The sequence below is a fragment of the Corvus moneduloides genome, chromosome 1 (genome assembly GCF_009650955.1).
Source record: "Corvus moneduloides isolate bCorMon1 chromosome 1, bCorMon1.pri, whole genome shotgun sequence".
In the NCBI taxonomy this organism is placed as follows: Eukaryota; Metazoa; Chordata; class Aves; order Passeriformes; family Corvidae; genus Corvus; species Corvus moneduloides.
The window spans coordinates 9637302-9655270 of NC_045476.1; the positions used below are offsets into that span (position 1 = coordinate 9637302).

General features: G+C 36.4%; 1 protein-coding gene across 1 annotated transcript in view; it reads left to right on the top strand.

Moving 5' to 3' along the window:
* The window catches only part of WDR60 (WD repeat domain 60), a 29188-nt gene extending 13013 nt beyond the window's left edge, over positions 1 to 16175 (top strand). Inside the window, exons 10-24 of the mRNA XM_032099388.1 lie at positions 306 to 408; positions 3158 to 3287; positions 3829 to 3940; positions 4310 to 4404; positions 4730 to 4856; positions 5735 to 5907; positions 6458 to 6620; positions 7955 to 8068; positions 9135 to 9196; positions 11146 to 11197; positions 12342 to 12402; positions 12653 to 12749; positions 12957 to 13088; positions 13384 to 13607; positions 14163 to 16175. Of these exons, the coding sequence (XP_031955279.1) occupies positions 306 to 408; positions 3158 to 3287; positions 3829 to 3940; positions 4310 to 4404; positions 4730 to 4856; positions 5735 to 5907; positions 6458 to 6620; positions 7955 to 8068; positions 9135 to 9196; positions 11146 to 11197; positions 12342 to 12402; positions 12653 to 12749; positions 12957 to 13088; positions 13384 to 13607; positions 14163 to 14334 (1817 nt within the window). The 3' untranslated portion in view covers positions 14335 to 16175. The remainder of the gene's footprint in view (positions 1 to 305; positions 409 to 3157; positions 3288 to 3828; positions 3941 to 4309; positions 4405 to 4729; positions 4857 to 5734; positions 5908 to 6457; positions 6621 to 7954; positions 8069 to 9134; positions 9197 to 11145; positions 11198 to 12341; positions 12403 to 12652; positions 12750 to 12956; positions 13089 to 13383; positions 13608 to 14162) is intronic.
* Positions 16176 to 17969: the final 1794 nt, after the last annotated feature.

Genomic DNA, 17969 nt, shown 5'->3' on the forward strand with positions numbered 1-17969 from the left:
GACCTGCTGATGGCAAGAGAAAGAAAGAGGCACTTAGTGCATCATAGTCTTCTAAAGTAAAAATTACAATCATCAGTCATTTTGAGTTGATTGATTGTTAAAGAACCATTATAAGGGCCATATGCTGGCCCATTACTGAAGTTAAACTCATTGTAATTAAAATGGTGATAGGGCGTTTTGTGTAACATGTGAGCCAGTAACTTTTAGTAGCTGTGTTATAACAAATCTGCTTTTTTGACTTACTGCTTAACATTTTCATGTGCTTTTAAGTGTGAACTGTAACTCTATGTTTTACAATATCACAGAAAGGCAAGATTCTTCTGTCAGAAGCTCTTTTTGTGGAATATTCATGGATTTCCAAATGGCAAGCCAAAGACAAAGCAGCCGAAGTATGGCCAGTAAGCAGAAGTAAGTGTATTTTAAATAATCCACACAAAATGGCAGTTCACTATGTGAGATGTAGTTTTCATTATACTTGAAATATGTGAAGTTTAGAAACTTGAGCCTTATGGAATCAAATGTTTTGGTAACTAGCAGTAATTAATTCTTAAGTAAATATAATTTACAGGTATTGCTACATGTCATTTTATAAGAGAAATTTATCTATATATCAGTTTATGTGCATTATTTTATTACAGAATGAGTTGCCAGGATTGTAATTTCTTTGTATAATGCTTCAGTCACTTAATTAGATATTGAGTTAAAGTACTAAAGAGCAAGCCTTTTAGTTACCATCAGGCCTCGGCAGGACTTTTTTGAAATAATCAAGAATATATGGTGCATGTAGTTGCCAAAATAGCACGTTCCCTTTCAGAGATAACACCAATTACTGTAAAAATATGTTACTACTGATCTAAAATTGATCTAGATTTGAGATACCTAAGACATCTCGGTATTTTAAAGAAATAAATTGATGCCTGCTTTTTGTGGAACCTCCAGATTTGTCTGAAGCACTGTATGTATCTCCAGTTCTTTGTTACAATGCTGGATACATAAAGCAAGATTATTAAATGTTGTTGTTAATAGTAGATTCCACTGTTTCATGGCTGCACATCAGTGGCTAATCTTTACATAAGGGAGATTTTATTGTCTAAGATATTTAACTCACATTGCCTAAAAATTTTATGCTCAAATTTTTACACAAGTTCATTGTCTAGGTTTCCCCTCTAGACAGTGGAGACAGATTAAGAAACTCAGGAAGGCATCTCTGAAGAATTGCCGTCTGAAATATTTGTCAGCCTCTGCTGATTATGTACCATGACTGATTATGACTATGTTTATAACTCTGTGTGCTTGCTAACAACATACACAGCCTGTGAAGATACCAAGTATTTTCATGGAAAGAGAAAGGGGTTGTGGAATTTAATGCTGTGATAATGCATTACTACCAGTAAATAGACTGAAAGCATCCCATAAATGAGTTGTGGGACTTGGGAGTTGTAAATTATAAATATAAACTTATTAGTTTATTTTAAGGATCTGTCTGCATGCACCATTAAGGTTTGTAGCTAGTAAGCAACTTTCATATGTTTGAGTTAGATCTCAGCAATCTATGCCGGTGTTTGTGAAGAGGTGATATATTAGGAAGCACAAGTTAAAATAAAATGTGGGTAAGAATATGCAATAGATCTCATCAAGTAGCAAAAAGGAGATGCAAAAATTGTCCTTATGCATAAAGAAAAATTCACCTTAAAATACTGATGAAATTTGAGCTCTTGTTGCTCTAGTCTTTTCCTTTTTCAAATACCATCTTTCTGAGAAGAAGCCATAACTAGGGTATGCGTCTGCAAGACTGTTTATTGTGGAATTGCTACAGATCCATAATTGTATCTGGTTTGTATTTATATATCACTTTTAAGTACATTAAAAAAGCCGGCAAGCGCAAGAGAGAGAAAGGGAGACTGCAAAAATTGTCTCATTGTCAAAGACTGCACTAGAGCAAGAGCCTGGAATTGACTTGTAAGCAGACATCTCTATGTAATTCAAGCAGTTCACTCTTAAAATGAAATATCTTAACAGCTTTATGGCATTAAAGCAGATAGATAGTTGTGTGAATTGTGACAAAAACTGTCAGTCTTTTCATTATCCACACATCCATACAAGTGGAATGATAAGAATCTCTTTGTAGCTGATGGTAATAAGTAATATCACGGTTTCTTAGTTGACGAAGTAAGATGCAGTATATGCAGGTAGACTAGTTTTCCAATTAAGAATCAAAATATAGATTTATTTGTGAGCAAAAATGAAAAAAATTAAGGTAGGCAGAAAATAAAAGAATTGAGGGAAGATGGATAAGACAGTTGAGTCACGTTTTATCATTCCAACAGGGGAATTTAGAAAGATTTGGCATTTCATAGGACAAAGAGACTCAACTATCTCAAATCCTGTACAATACGCTAATCTTACTCCAGACAAAAAATCCAAGTGGAAAAATGCACATCTTCCTCTATCTAGAGTACTAATTTCCATACAGTTTAGACCAAGTCCAATTGTCCAGTAAATGATGATTTTTTTTTGAGGCCTCGTGTTAGGCCAAGAGGTCAGCATCCGTGTCCACAGGTTATGAATCTGCAGTAAATTAATTAAATGTATATATTTAAAATATATTTTAGGATTGCTGCTAATGTTGTTTGTTTCCTTAGTGATGTAAAGAGGTACAAGTTCAGTCTATTGCATATGTCTAACAAAGCTAGGACATTACAGAAGGTCTTTATAAAGCATGTACACATAGGAGTGATGTGAGTTAATAAAATGAATTTAGGAGAATTATCCACTGTCCTAACTACAGAAGAAAAAGACATTCATCTGTCACCTCACAGAACAGCTTTGGAATACTTAGGCAAGATGATCTGCTGAGATTTTGATAGTTTGGCTTCTGTAAAAAACCATGTTAAGTTTGCCATTTGCAATTAGTGTTGCATTTTCAAATATGATCACTATCTCAGCATAACATTAAATGAGACCTCATAACAGTATTGTATGTACTTCTATTGATATATTTTTATCTGCTAATTAATGTTGGCACAACTTCAATTCACATATTTTAAAGGATTGTTAGATCTCTGGTACTATACAACATCAGGTTGTCATTCCTTAGGAATACCAAATGCTTGGTCTTAACCACTTTTGTGTTTCTCTCTTGTAATTCATCCTAAAGAAAACGGAGTTCAGAACTTCTGCCACTAATTGACCTGGATTTCTCAGTTAGTTTTTCATTACTGGATTTGCCCCCTGTCAATGAGTACGACATGTATATCAGGAATTTTGGTAAAATGAACACTAAGCAGGTGCGTAACAAATACACAGTAACATTTAAATCCTTGAAGTGCTGATCCTCCTTCTGGAAAATAATCTTCCTTAAAAAAAATAAAGTTGCTAAAGCTACCAGGACATAAAGTAATAAATTAATAATATTCATCTCTAAACCTCAATTACTATAAAGCAATGATCTCGAAACTTTTGGCCAGACAGGCCATTTCCTTTCTGTATTAGAAGAGGACTCTCATTTTCCTTCCCCATTTTCAAAAGGCTTTCTGTCTGTCTGTGGCCCACTGTCCTCAGATATGCTGGGTTTGGTGTTTACACATCATGGAAGACATTCTGTATTTTTGCAATATTATTTATTTAGCACTGTGGTGTGAAATGTGGTGAAATGTACATGCACAAAATAGTGACAGTGTGTCAGTTTGCTCAGGTCTGAATTCACAAACAGAAAAGTTTGAGCTTCAAATTTCAGTTTTAAAATTACTAAGTTCTATTGAGTTATGTGCTGTCATTCTTAGTTGTGTAACCCATATACTGATGATCACTTTTATCTTTCTACTTTAGGCATATGTTCAGTGTAACGAGGACAATCTTGATAGAGACATTCAGACTGAGGAAGTTGAGACATCGGAGAAATGGACACAGCATCCAGGAGAAAGTGCTCTTGTATCTGGAGGTGAAGAAGATTTTAGTCTTATTCACTTGTGGATGAGTGCATGTCATGTAAACTTTCTCTTTGGTATCCATTACTTGTGAGAATCTATAGAGTGGCAGGCTGCATTGATAGCAAGCTGACATAGGCACTCTGAATCCTCATGTGGAGGCTATGAAAAACAAATGGCAGAAATAGTTTTTCCTTCTGGCTTGATGTTTCCGTTGGCAACAAAAATGAGTCTCCAACAGATCTTGTTCTTCAGTGCTGTTATTTCTGCTGAAGATAAGTTGATTCCTGCCACTCTCCTCTTGCTTAAAAATTAAATTGTCCTTATACTTTTCTTAACTGATTCCCTTTTGAAGCTTCACGTTTAGTTTCTGTTTTTCACAGGTCCCATAAGCAACCAGGATACATCAGTGAATGGAGCTCCAACACCTAAAATTGATTCTCAAAGATTAACAAATTTTCTCCGGTCTGCTTGCCAGGTACACTTATATCCTTAATATCCCTTATGAGCTATGTGCATAAGTATACAATGTGAGAGATCACTTACAGTTCTTGTTCTGACTAATTTAAATAAATTACTTAAATAATACTCATTATCAAAGGGAATAATCTCTCTGCAAAGGAATGGAATCAGAGCTGTGCAACTTTTATGTCTGTAAAGCTGTATTTGCAAAGTTACAAAATTAGGAAGACAGTTGATAAAGGTTTATGAAATTAATCCACATAACTTTAGAAAGCTACAAATAGCAAAGCTGAAAGATAAGATGACCCTTTTATTTCTATAAATGTAATTATGTTTGAAAGGTGATTGCTGTTTTGCTAGAGGAAGATCAAGTTGCAACACAACCCAGGAAACTAAGATCTCGACAAACCAGTCTGTCTATTAGTGATAGCTGTTTCCAGTTAAATACTAACCAGCCATTCCTCCATGGTAAGGGAACTTTATTCTATACCTTTTAGTGTACAGAGTGAACTCTTCTTTCTTATGCAAACTACCATGTTCTTTGTCATTACTGTGCAAATAGCACATATCAGGATATACAGATAATGAAAATGTCACTTTTCTTTTAATTGCACTAATTTTGCTGGAACTCTGTGCAGATTGATTTCACATAGGGAACGTCAGAGCATCTTACAAGAAATATATTCCATCTATTCCAACTAGAAAAGTCAGCAATTAACATCATGTGTGTAATTTCTTGTCCCTATTGTTGAAGGGCCATCCCAACAGGTGTAATTTTGTTTGGGCTCTTTATGCAGTAGGGCCAAAGTTACAAATAAAGGCAGGTTATTGAACAGGAACACTGTAGCCTGATATATTTGAAAAGCAATTGTATCTTCTCCATATAAACAGTAGCTGTTCAGATGAAAAGTGAAAAATAGAGCATCTGTAATTATGTAAGGAAGGCCCATTATAACAGAACCCTATGTCATCTAACATGAACACATGAGATGAAACAAAAAAAGCCTGGCCTGTGCTGTTTCCTGTTTGAGACTCAGTTTAATTTTCAGTATATATACTGACATCAGATCAGATTGGCTTGCTTATGCCCAGAATAATTATTCTATTAATTTCCTGGCTCTCTTCCTTTTTGCTTTCTACTTCTAATATTTTGGATGCATTCTTTAGTCCCTCCTTTTTTATTGTACAGCTTCAAAAGCAACACAGTGTTAATAGAAATATTCTTCATAATTACATCTTAGTTTCTTTGTTTGTTGCTATAGCAGCTAAATATGCTTTTCCATCTGCAGTGAGTTTGCTTTTTCACTTATTGCTTTTCTTTCTTGACGTTTTTTTTAATGGTTTAGACCGAAAAATACCCTGCTTATATGTCTCTCAAGTTCAGAGGCAGGCACTACTTTCTGTTCATGGATTACCTGAAAAGGCAGGTGTTGGTTTGCTGAGCAGAAAGAGCCTCATATGTGTTTGGAACATCTGGCAGCCCTCCAGTCCTCAGAAAGTTTTAATATGTGATTCAGAGGTATGTTTTAATAACATTGTATATTTGCCCATCAATTAAAAGACTTTATTTGAAGATTTTATTTTTACTTGGGGTCCTTTTTTTGTCCTGCAAAATATGCCATCTTATATCTTTTGAGAAACACATTGTCTGGTGAACAAAGCACTATTCTCATTCTATTTTGTGCTCCAGAACTAGATTGTAGTGATGATCATGGTGTTTCATTGGTTGTCTTGATTGTTTAATTTTGACTCTATTTCATGGTTGAAGAGTAAATGCAAGTAAAACATCTGGTTCAGATGTGGTTAGGACTTCTCTCTACACATCATTCTCGTACAGTTGAGTGACCCCCCTTCAGCTTTGTGGCAGCAGATGTAGATTACACAACAATTGTTTTGAAAAGGGAAGGCCTACTGAAAGTCTTGTATCCTCCTTCCCTTTTAAAATAGATCGCCATAAACACATGTAATCTCTGCTTTCTGGGTTTACATGCTCACAAACTTATTTCAGGCTCATCAAATCATTGACCTTTATCATAATACCAACCCTGTATGTTTTTGCTGTTTAATAGGTGATATGTTGCTGCTTTAGTCCCGGTAAAGCAACATTAGTTTTTGCTGGAACAGTAGACGGTTCGTTGTTGGTGTGGGATCTTCGAGAGGACTCAAGAATGCACCCTTGTATGATGATCAGTGAAACTGAATGGGCATTTAGAGTTCCCACATTTTCCACGGGTGAGTATCTGTGCATCCTGGTTAGTCATTTTGTGCACAGTGAAATTGTCACCTAAGTGTTGATGTTTCTGTAATGTTCATGCAAGATATCCTAGAGTGGAGAATAACATATAGCAATAATTTTGTAAAGAATTTTGTTATTTCAAAACAACTCCTTCTTTATGTGTTTTTCCCTTTTTGTGTATGTGTGCAGGTGCTATGATTTTGCAGGTCCATGTAGTGATAGGACAAGGGGAAATGACCATAATCTGAAGGAGGGTAGGCTTAGGTTAGTTATTAGGAAGGCATTTTTTCCTGTGAGGGTGGTGAGGCTCTGGCACAGGTTGTCCAGAGAAGCTGTGGGTGCCCCATCCCTGCAAGTGTTCAAGGCCAGGCTGGATGGGGCTCTGAGAAACCTGGCGTAGTAGAAGGTGTCCCTGCCCATGGCAGGGAGTAGGATCAGGATGATCTTTAAGATTCCTTCCAATTCAAACCATTCTATGATTTTCTGATTTAACTTTGGCTGTGGTACTATTATTTTTCTGAAACACGCCACTACACGCATTCACAAAATCCTCTTTTCTTCACAAGTGTTTCTAATTGTAGCAGCCATGTAAAAGTAAACAGTAATTGGTGGTAGAAAGACTTTTTATTTTCTTAATAGATCAAAGATGCTTGGTCTTGTGTTGTACACTGGGAGTCAAATGTATGTGTACAGTTTCATTTAGTTTCTTATGTAAGCAGGCAGGTTTAATGCTGGACACTTAGGAAGCTTTAATGCCTTCAGTCTTAAGTGAGATTAAGTTCTGTGCACAGGGCAAGTCCAGAAAACATGAGTATCTGACAAAGAACGCACATTGAAATTACACTAAACACACATTTGCCTTAAAATGCTATTAAAGGGTCAATATATATTTTCTTGTGGTGAATACTTTGTTTCAGGATTTTTCAGGATACTTTCTACTAAGAGTAATTTTTCTTCGATTTTGTCTTCTTTTATAGTAAACAGTGATTACGCCTGTTGTTTATGGAGCTTGAAATAATCATAATTCTTTCCATGGTAACCCTGAAGTGGCAGATTTTAATGAAATGTCTGGTACAGTGGCATAAATGGTGCATCAGTCATTTGGAAAATGAGAATTGAATAGAAATACTGAAATACTGATTTATCTAGTAGTATTTTGTTAATTTAGGAAACAGTTTGCAGTATTGTATTTGAGACTTGTGCAAAGTTCATTATTTACCATTCTTTCTTTGAAATCATCATTCTCCCATAAACTGAAAAGTGATTAAGGTTTTGTTGTTGTTTTTTTGTGGAAAGTACTATGTTTAACTTTCATTATTCTTATTTACAGATGGCATTCTGAACTCAGTAAACCACACCTCTCCTATACTGGCAGTGGAACCTGTCTCAACTTCTGTCAGCAGTGACCACAGTTATGGGCTCTCAAGCCTCTCTTATCAGGAAGGTATGTAAGCTGCTCTTCTAAGAACCAATACATCTGAGTATTTCTTTAGGTATCTAGTGAAACAGATACATCATAGCCAAACTCCAGTTTATAATCCCAGTCGGCATCTTTAGTTGTTTATAGTATCAATTGCATACAACATTCATGTTTGTTTTCTGCTCTCATTTTTATGTAATGTGCATTCAGTGCAGCATCATGTCAGATGTGGGTGCATGCTTGTTACAATTTCTGTTTTCCAGGCAATATTTCCATGATAAAAAAAGTCATCACTCAAAAACTGCCTTTGAAAGAGTCTTAGTGCTTCTCTAATATCCAAAAAAATCCCTGTCTGAGTCAGTGGAGCAACTTGCTTATATTTGAAAGCACTTGAAATGTATGGCTGTGATTTGAAACTGGTGGTTTTCCTGTGCCTTTTGCCTGGTTTTTCTTATGACCAACCTTTGCAAAGAAACTCTAATCCTCACATCCTCAAATTCTCAGACAGTGTGCTAGGGAAGACATTATCACTTCCATTGCAGATTCGTACTTTGAAATCCACAGTGGTTTGAAGAAATGTGCTGCATATTGCAGGTTTTACAAGATTTCATTTGTTTCACTTTATGTTCCCTTCCAAAGTCCATGCAGAACCCAGACGTTTAAAAAAGATGCAGACAGAGATCATCTGCTTTTCTGGTAGGACAAACTGCACATACTGGAATAGAGATATAGAAGAGACTGTTTGAGTTGGAAGGGATGTACAAGGATCATCCAGTCCAACTGCCTGATCAATTCAGGGCTGACCAAGTTAAAACAGGTTGTTAAGGGCATTGTCCAAACACCTCCTAAACACTGACAGGCTTGGAGCATTGTCCACCTCTCTAGGAAGCCTTGACCACGCTGTCAATAAAGAAAGTTTCATGCCTTTTTTCCCCTTCAGTAGAATTAGGGCACTTTGCCTTTTTATGCAGCTGAGAGGACTGTAGAAGTTTCAGAGAGTGTATTCATGTAGGAAATGTTTCAAATCCTTTGATACTGTTCAGGAGCAAGGTCAGTGTATGAATATAAATTGTTGCCATTCCTTCCTTAGAAATGTCAGGCCCTCCATTTCAGATAGCTTCAATGGATGAAAATGGAATCCTCAATATGTGGGTGAGTAATACATGTATGAAAAGAGAGAGTATAATGTGTAATAAAATACTTCAAATATAACAATTTAGCAATATAACAAATTCAGAATTTCTTATGAGAACTGCCTCCCTGAAAAGTACAGCAACACTAACCATTCTGTTGGAATTCTACTCTAAAGTTTTGATCTGACTCCCTAATGTTATCTTTAGGCAAAAGTATTAACAGGTACATGAATTCATGAAAAAAGGCAATCAGTAGTTTTGCTTCATAAAAATATGTTCACATATTTCTATTAGTTGATTAATCGTTCTCAGTCCTCTTTCACCCACCTACTTTATTTCAGAATCACAGTGGTGTCAAAGACTGTACTGAATGTAGGAGAGGAATTAAATTCATAATTTATATCAAACAAATATTCAAGAGATAAAAAGTGAAAATCAGAGAATAAAATTTCATTGCCTAAAATATGATGGTCAGGAAAGCACCAGGCCTGCTGCCCTTAATTACTGTCCTGACAACTTTTCTGTCACATGTTTTCAGTGGCTTTTTTCCTGATGCAGCTTTGGCCCAGCTGCTGAACCTGTGAATGATAAGGCATAAAAGTATTTCACCTCTGTGCCAGTAATCAAGTTCCTTAAAGCCTTAACTTTAATTACTTTAGTAACTTTATGTCTTGGTTTGAAAGACAGGTGTCTGCTAAGGAAGGCAGGAGCCCCCCTTAGAATGGCAGATGCAAGCCCCCTTCCCTCCTAGTTATTATAATTTTGAAATCAAGGGGCTTTTAGGCAAAGATGTGGGAAATAGGAATAACAGTTCTTTACTATTATGTATCTATATGTGTGTATAACCAGTCAAACAAACAGCAATAACTCTGGCAGTAACAGCAAACAATCACAAACCCAGTGCCAGCCTTCTCGGCTGTCGGGCCCTTTCCCCTCGGGTGCAGTTCCGCTCGCAGCCGGCAGGGGCGCTGGCGGCTCCCGGTGAGCAGGGCAGGTGCGATGGTTCCCCCGCGGCTGCAGGGGGCGCTCCGGAGCGAGCTCGGGGAGCACGCGGCACCGGTGCCCTGGGATCCCGGGAAGGGATGGGACAAAGGCTTCACAAACCCCTGGGCAGCCAATCCCGGTGTCCGGCCGGACCCTCGGGAACAGCAGGCTGGAACGGCAGGGACGAGCACAAATCCCGGGTGGCAGATGAGGTGTATCCAAACGGGGAACCCCCCGGAGGTCTGGGCAGGCAGGGCAAGCACAGCTACAGCGTAACGAAGGCTCGAAGCAGCAGCGGGGCAGGGCGGCCACGGCCCGGCTCTGAGCACGGCAGGGAAGGCGGGCTGGGGATCCTGGGGTTTCTCCAGCAGAAGGAAAAGCAGCCAAAGAAAGCAGCCTCTCTCTCTGTCCAAATGCTGAGACCGACTGCCCACACACCCACGTGAAACAAGAGTAGCCAGATGCGCCCCACCTCATGGCCAGCTCTTTTGTTTTTCTGAAGTACCCAGCCATTTGCTCCCCTAGCAACACGAATGGGGAAAATTCCTTTAACAGAAAAAAAACCCAAGAGAGCTCCTAAAACCCCAACACTTTAGTAGTAACAGATTCAAGCCAACTGATCTACCCTTTTTATTTCATGTGTAGTGGAAAGCACAGAGAATGTGTTACAATTCCTTGTTTAGTGAGAGGTTTTTTGTGACTGACCAAACCAACAAGATGCCAACTAGCAATTAAGTGTAGAATGTAGCTTTCCATATTCTGCTTTCCATCAGGGAACATTCAGCATGCATGTGAAGCTATTTTTAGAATTGCAGACATTGACAGGGAAGAGAGAATCTACCTGTAATGTTAAACCTGTCTCTCCAAACAGTCCTTTAGAGTTATTGCTGTTTCTATTATATTAATTACTATTACAACTGCTTAAAAAACTTCGAAGTCTGATGCATATTGATTGCTTATTAATGTTAAACATTGACCTTTCAGGTAGTTGTTGAATTACAAAAAGTGGATCTAGCTGGGTCACAAACTGACTTAGGTGAGTACTGTACATTAGAGGTAGAATAAAATGCTCCAGTTTTGAGCCTATGAAGTGAAAAGAGAAAGGAAGAGTCACTGATGCCAAGAAGTAGTTTAGAAGAAGGCAAAATTATTGAGAAAAAGATTAATTCTGAATAGTTCATAGCTGATGTTTGAGGTTGTTGTTTAGGTATAATGAGAATCATTTTCACCGCTATCTAAATCTCATCTGCTAATTTTGTATTGGTAATTGCCACTAGACAGCCACATTTCTTATAATATCAAAGCAGTTTTTTGTGTTGTCAACAGCTTTTTTTTCGAAGAATATGGAATTCTATGTCTTTGGTCCTCCTTTTTGTACTCTAGTTTTAAGCAGACCTGTTATAATGCTTTTGTTGTTGCTTGTGTCTCCATTCTGAGAATTGTCCTGAAAGGTTTTTTGTAGGTGAGATACTTAATTTAGTGTGAGAAAAATTTTCTGTGAACAAATGGAAGAACTAAGTCCATTCCACCCTTTTTGAGTTATGCAAATGAAGAAAATTACATTCTTTGTTCTTTAAACAAATTTACACTTACATGCTTACCTAACTGGAAAAGGCTGTGACTAAAATCCTTGTACATTTGAAAATACATCAATAAACAATGAAGCAATGCTAGCAAACTAGAATTTTTGATCAGTTTCTGTAAGCTCATGTGCAATGTCAGGCTATATTAAGCTGTTGAAGCTGGGTATTATGTCTGTGGAGAGGTACATTTTAAAGTTATGGTCATGTGTTGATACAGTTCTATTGCAACCAGCAGTAAAATATTTTTTCCTCTTCAAAAAATTCTTGTCTTTGAAGGATTTGAATTTATGTTGTTCTCTACTAGCAAGTAACACAGACCAACTTTATGGTGCATTATTGCAGTATCTCATTACTATAATACATTGTCAAGGATCCAAGTAACATAAATGTGCATTTTTAACCATTGCTAGAATTGGGTCTTACAAAGTGCTGAAAAAGAAACATGTTTAAAAAAAGAAACTATGTTTCTATTTCTGTCAAAGATTGTGACTCTTCAGATTTGAATTCTGAAGCATATTACCTTACGATTTATTTATTGCACTTTTCTTAATGCAAAGTGCTTAAATCAGTTCAAATAATAATTTTGTATAATTTTAGGTTTAGTTCCTGGAGGGAAAGTGAAGTTAGTACATAGCTCTACTGTGGAATTGAATAACAGGTAAGAAAACTGGGACATTTCAATTTTACATATGTATCTCACAAAGCTTATTTTTCCTATACTTTACTAATTTGCTGTTACATAAGATACATTTAACATTATTTTCTGTTTGTGGGGGGTTTTTAATACATGTTTCTTCATAGATCTAGACATAGACATTTTAGATCAAGAGTTTCTGTGTGAACTTGCACAGCTTTAGGAGACAATTTCCTGTGTTAGTGTCATCTTTTGCCTTTGCCATTTTCCTCAGCCTTTTCCCAAAGGATATTAGCCAGAGAATGCTGCAGACACTGACTATTAAATTCCTGTCTTCTAATCCCAATCACTTCATCGTTGGAACAAACATTGTGAGTAGCATGCTGGAATTCATCTTGTTGTTGAATTTTTGTTTTTAAAATTTATAATTTGAGCCTATTATTAATATCTGTTAGCTATTAAAATTTGTTAGCTAGTAAGCATCTTTTGAAGTAGCAGCTCTGTGAATTATTTAACTTTTTCCTGTTATACCAATAATGCAACTTTTGTTTAATTAATTTTCTTTATATTGTTCATAGGGTCTGGTAGGCCATGGTACAAGACATGATTTAAAAGTTGTTCCAAGGCTATTCAGGCCTCAGGAGAGCAGACTGAGATCAATAAGCATCACTGCAATTGATTTCTTCCCTTTTGGAAAGCCACTTTTTTTGGTATGAAAACATTTTAATAGAAGTTTCATTTTTTAAGCACTTGCTTGATGTATTTAAACTAGATGTGGTAGTTGATTTACCTCACTGATTCCAATCTGCCAATGAAGGATGACAAAAAAGATCATAGAATCATAGAATCATTTAGGTTAGGAAAAGACCCCCAAGATCATCAAGTCCCACCCTTAAACCATCACTGCCAAGTCCACCAGTAAGCCGTGTACCTAAACACCACTTTTTATATCTTGCTTAGTTTGTTTTGTTCCTGAAGGTATTTTTTTTTTTTACTATGGCATAGGTTGGCTGTTCAGATGGAAGTATTAGATTACACCAGATGACATCAGAGTACCCCCTCATGCAGTGGAATGACAGCACAAAGGGCCAGCCAATTATTGCCCTGCAGTGGGCTTTGACAAGACCTGCTGTGTTCTTTGCCCTGGATGCATCATCCAATATTTACATTTGGGATCTTCTGGAAAATGATTTGTTGCCTGTGGCAAAGCAGACTATCCCATCAGAGAAGTAAGTGCTCTCTTTTTAACAAAATATTAATATTGTTGTATGGGGTTTTTTACTTGACTTTAAATGGTCATTAGAATTTGCTTTTCTATTTTGTGAACTACCAAAGGTGTGGAAACAAACTACAGCGAGCTAAATTTTGACTGTCTTCCCTAGGCAAAAGTTAGCCTTGATGAATATCCCTCAAACTGAAAGTTTTCCTTGTATCCTTGTAAACTGTAGCAACACACTGCTAGCTTTTGGAGAAAGTATTACAATTTTTAAATTTGTTACACTGTACTGGAAAATGCCATCAAACATTGTTCATTTTTACAAGCTTGAAATAATTTTCAACCATGATTAGAAATTGATGATGAAATGAATGGGGGAAGAATTGCATGTTATATTTACATTAAATGTTTGCAACTTGTGAAAAGCTAAAAAACATGCTGGCACTTGAGCAGAAAAGAAGAATAGTTTAGTTGACTATAAGTAACCTGATACAAACATGTTCAAAAGCACCAATTTCTATTTATTTTGCCTCAATTAAAGAACACTCCCCTGTTCTTCTGATTTCAGGGTTGTAACTATGGCTCTGCTGGGAGAGCCAGAAAAAGCAAATGGATTGTTAGGCATCGTGCTGGCCAAGGAATCTGGACAGATAGACATTCAGTATGTAAAGAAGAAGTGGGCATTACCTCAGCCTGAGGAATCTGACAAACTGCATTCTATTTTATTGCAGTCTTTTTAGAAACAGGGTTGTACAATTTATTGCAAAATGTGTAGTTTATTTTTGACTTAAATTAAAAGGTTTGTAATGTAATTTTGTATTTGCATATAACTTGTATATATTTTAAAGACTATCAATACAATATTTCAATTGAAACAATATATTTTATCATAAAAATAACAGAATCAAATTTACCATTATTGTACTCAAAAATATGATGGTTGTGTTTCATTATTGAAAGTACTCTAGATGTACATATATTTTTTAAAAATAGCGAGAGTACATTCCTATAAATTGCACTGCTGATTCTCATTAATCCAGTCTGAAGGAAATCACAGCAATTCTTTGACAAACATGAAGTTGTATTTTTGTACAACCTGGATGTGGGGAGGTTTCCACCTTTGGGGCTCTTAAACATTAATTCTTGGTAAAACTTTCATGTGTCTACCTAAAGACCTTATGCAAACATATCAAAACAAAAATTAACATCACACATCTCTATCTTCTGATTTTGACCCTGAAACTGCAAAGGGAATACCTGACTAATTCAGGTTCTGACATGTACACTCCCGGTTTGGATCGAACTATGTGAACAGTATGCCTGGGAGATTTACTGAAATTCTAAATCCTTTGGGATTTCTGATGTAAACCAGAACATACTTACCTGTTTAATTCTGCATATAATTTCCAAAGCTCTTGTAGTGAGGAAGAGGACAGCTGTCTATAATATGGTACTGATTTTTGTACTCTCTTGGTAAGGTTTGGACCCAGATGATGCACTGAAAATGTCTTTTGTAACGTAACAAAACCTGGCTTAAAGAACATGAATAAAACCTCATTGATTAAACAAGCTCTGATTCGGTGAAGACAAAGACAATTGGAAGACAATGTATTCAGTATTTAGTGAACAGATGTATATATATGTACTGTCTCCTTCTAAAATAGATCAAAATATTTTGTAAATTCAAATTAATTAATTGCAAACGTTTTTCTATTTAAATTGTTACTTAAATTGAGAAAACTCAAAGCGACCACATGATGGTGCCAAGTCACAGCAGTAAAAAATGAGTGCCTTACAAGAACAACATCCATCGCTTCAGCAGTGAGTCTGTTGTTGTCCATTGCACAAATAAGGAGAGCCCAAAGAACTGTTGGAGAAAATAATATTTCATATAACATTTTTGCAATCCTAGTTCCTTGGTTAGCTGTGGGCTTTTTTTAATGTCCATAAACACAAGTGACCCTCCTTATCTTCATTGCTGACAATCGTATACCCTACAGGTTAAATTAGAATAGCTTTAGTAATGCAGATAAAGAAGAAAGGGCAAGGCATTTTTTCCAGTAAGGTAGCAGAGCATCTCTATTGACACCCATAGTAAACAAACCACCCCAAGTCTCTCACTCTTTCCATCCCAAAGTGAGAGATACACACTCCACACACTCCACCGCTCCATCCCCACACTTGAAGATCGATTATAGTAGTATTCTGAAAGAAATCTATTATAGGTCCATCACTTTCAGGACTTCCCATTCTTAATTTTCTCTGCTGTACCCAGTTCTGTACATGGCAACTGTAAGGAGATGTTTGGGGGTTTCCTGCCTTGTGCTGTGTGCAGTTGTGGTGGGCCTTTTCAATATGCAAAAAGGAAAAAATCGTGTCAGGCTTTGCACAGAAGTACCTGTCACTACTTTTGAGCAGCTGTTGTTAGGTATCCTTGAATTCAAATGTCCAAATATTCTATTATTTTATGCTTGTACTGCCTGGAGAGTCAGTTCCTGCATTGGGCCAATGCTTCTTGCCTAAAGGATTTTTCTCTCTTGAACTGGAAACTAATGTAAAAATATAAGTTATAATGAAAGCATCCTGGGCTGACAGTTGTTGTTACAAGAATGTGAGAAAAAAGTGTGTGGAAGTTGCTCCTTTTTGTGCATGTTCTCTCAATGGGTAAATGCAGGTCATTAGAGTGCAGGCCATGCAGTCTTAGCAGTTGGACATTTTGATATGACCATTTTTGGAGCATATATCAGAAAAGGGGTAAGTATTTGAAGGCAATTCCATGCATAAAGATTTAAGAAATTGTTTCAAACAAAACGTTTAATTTTGCATCAGCTACTTCTAATGATTGTCAAGTTCTATAAGCGTATTGGATTTTATTCATAAGAAGGTGACATGATTAATTAGGAATGAGACTCTTATGAAAAAAAGTTCGCTGTATTTTCATATCCATATAATTTTTACTGGTACCTGTGTTATGTGTTCGTATGCACACACATTCTGTTGCATGATCTTTATGTAGGATATAAACATTGCCATCACGAAACATTTCAACCAGACCCAATAAACATATTTTTTTCCCACCTGTGGGCAATTTTGAAATACATTTTCATGATAGTATGAACTGTAGTTGAAATTAACTATCCACATAATAGAGACCATTCAAATGATAGAAAAGTTAACCTATATTAATAACCGTTATAAAATATGATCACTTGCTCTTAAATCAACAAATCCTGCCAGCAAGGCTGCTAAATTTGAAATTTGCAAGAGGCCAGAACATTTTGGATAAAAAGTTTTATTTTCCACTTTATGAATGTGCTTTGAAAGCCTTTTCTATTTAGAACATAAATATTAATACTGTTTTCATTCAATTTTGTCATCTCACAGATGGGAAAATCAAGTTTTCAGTAGCTCAATAGTAAGCTAACCGAGGAACAGAATTCTTGAATCAGATGGCTGATTTTGTACAACTGTTTAGAAATGCTTTTATTAAGCTGTCAGCCTGCATTTGCAGCAGATCTTGGGAGAACTGGAATAGAATGACTCTTTCTTTGTCCCAGAACATTTCTTTTTAGTTGTACTGAAGGTGACCATCCTACCCAATGCAATTTTGCCTTAATTAATCATAGCTGTCATTTAATTAAGTCATATTGAAGGATACAGGCACTTTGTAGCCTCCATAAGAAGGGAATATTCTGAAAGCTGGAATATTTTTACCAGAACACATTTAAATCGTAAAAATAGAAGCTTTTTCCTGAGGAGTTGGAAAGTCCATCTAGGTCTATTCTAGGTGTAAAAACTGGCAGGACTAAAGCAAATACTGAAGTGTCATTAAATTATGGAGACTGTTGGAATAGCCTATGTAGAATTCATTTAGGATGTAACCAGAGTGTGGCCATCAGTCATGAAATGCAAACCAGGAAAAGTTGTGAAGATACCATGACAGGGAAAGGTCTAATGAGCCATATTTTCATTATTAGCTTCTATTATCTTCTATTTACAGACAGTTGCTTGTTTGTCTGTGTTTCTGAGCCTCCTCAGCTGTGAGGAGGGAGGCAGACAAGTCAGATTGTTTGATAGCATTGATGGGCTTGACTTTGAGCATGAGGAAATCTGGTTTTTTTCTTCATATTGGTTACTGACATAGTGTCAAATACAGACTCAAAAGCACTAATATTTGCACATAGTTAGAAAAATCTGTATTTTTTGTGGATGTAGCTTAAACTTTTTGACACTGTGCCATTAAACTGATGGAATTTCAGCTCCAAATAATTTATATCCTATTATAAATTAAAACAGCCTAAGGGCTCTATTTCCCGTTTTTTTTCTGGTGCAACCCAATTGAAAATTGCAATGATACCCTATTAAAAGCAGGAGT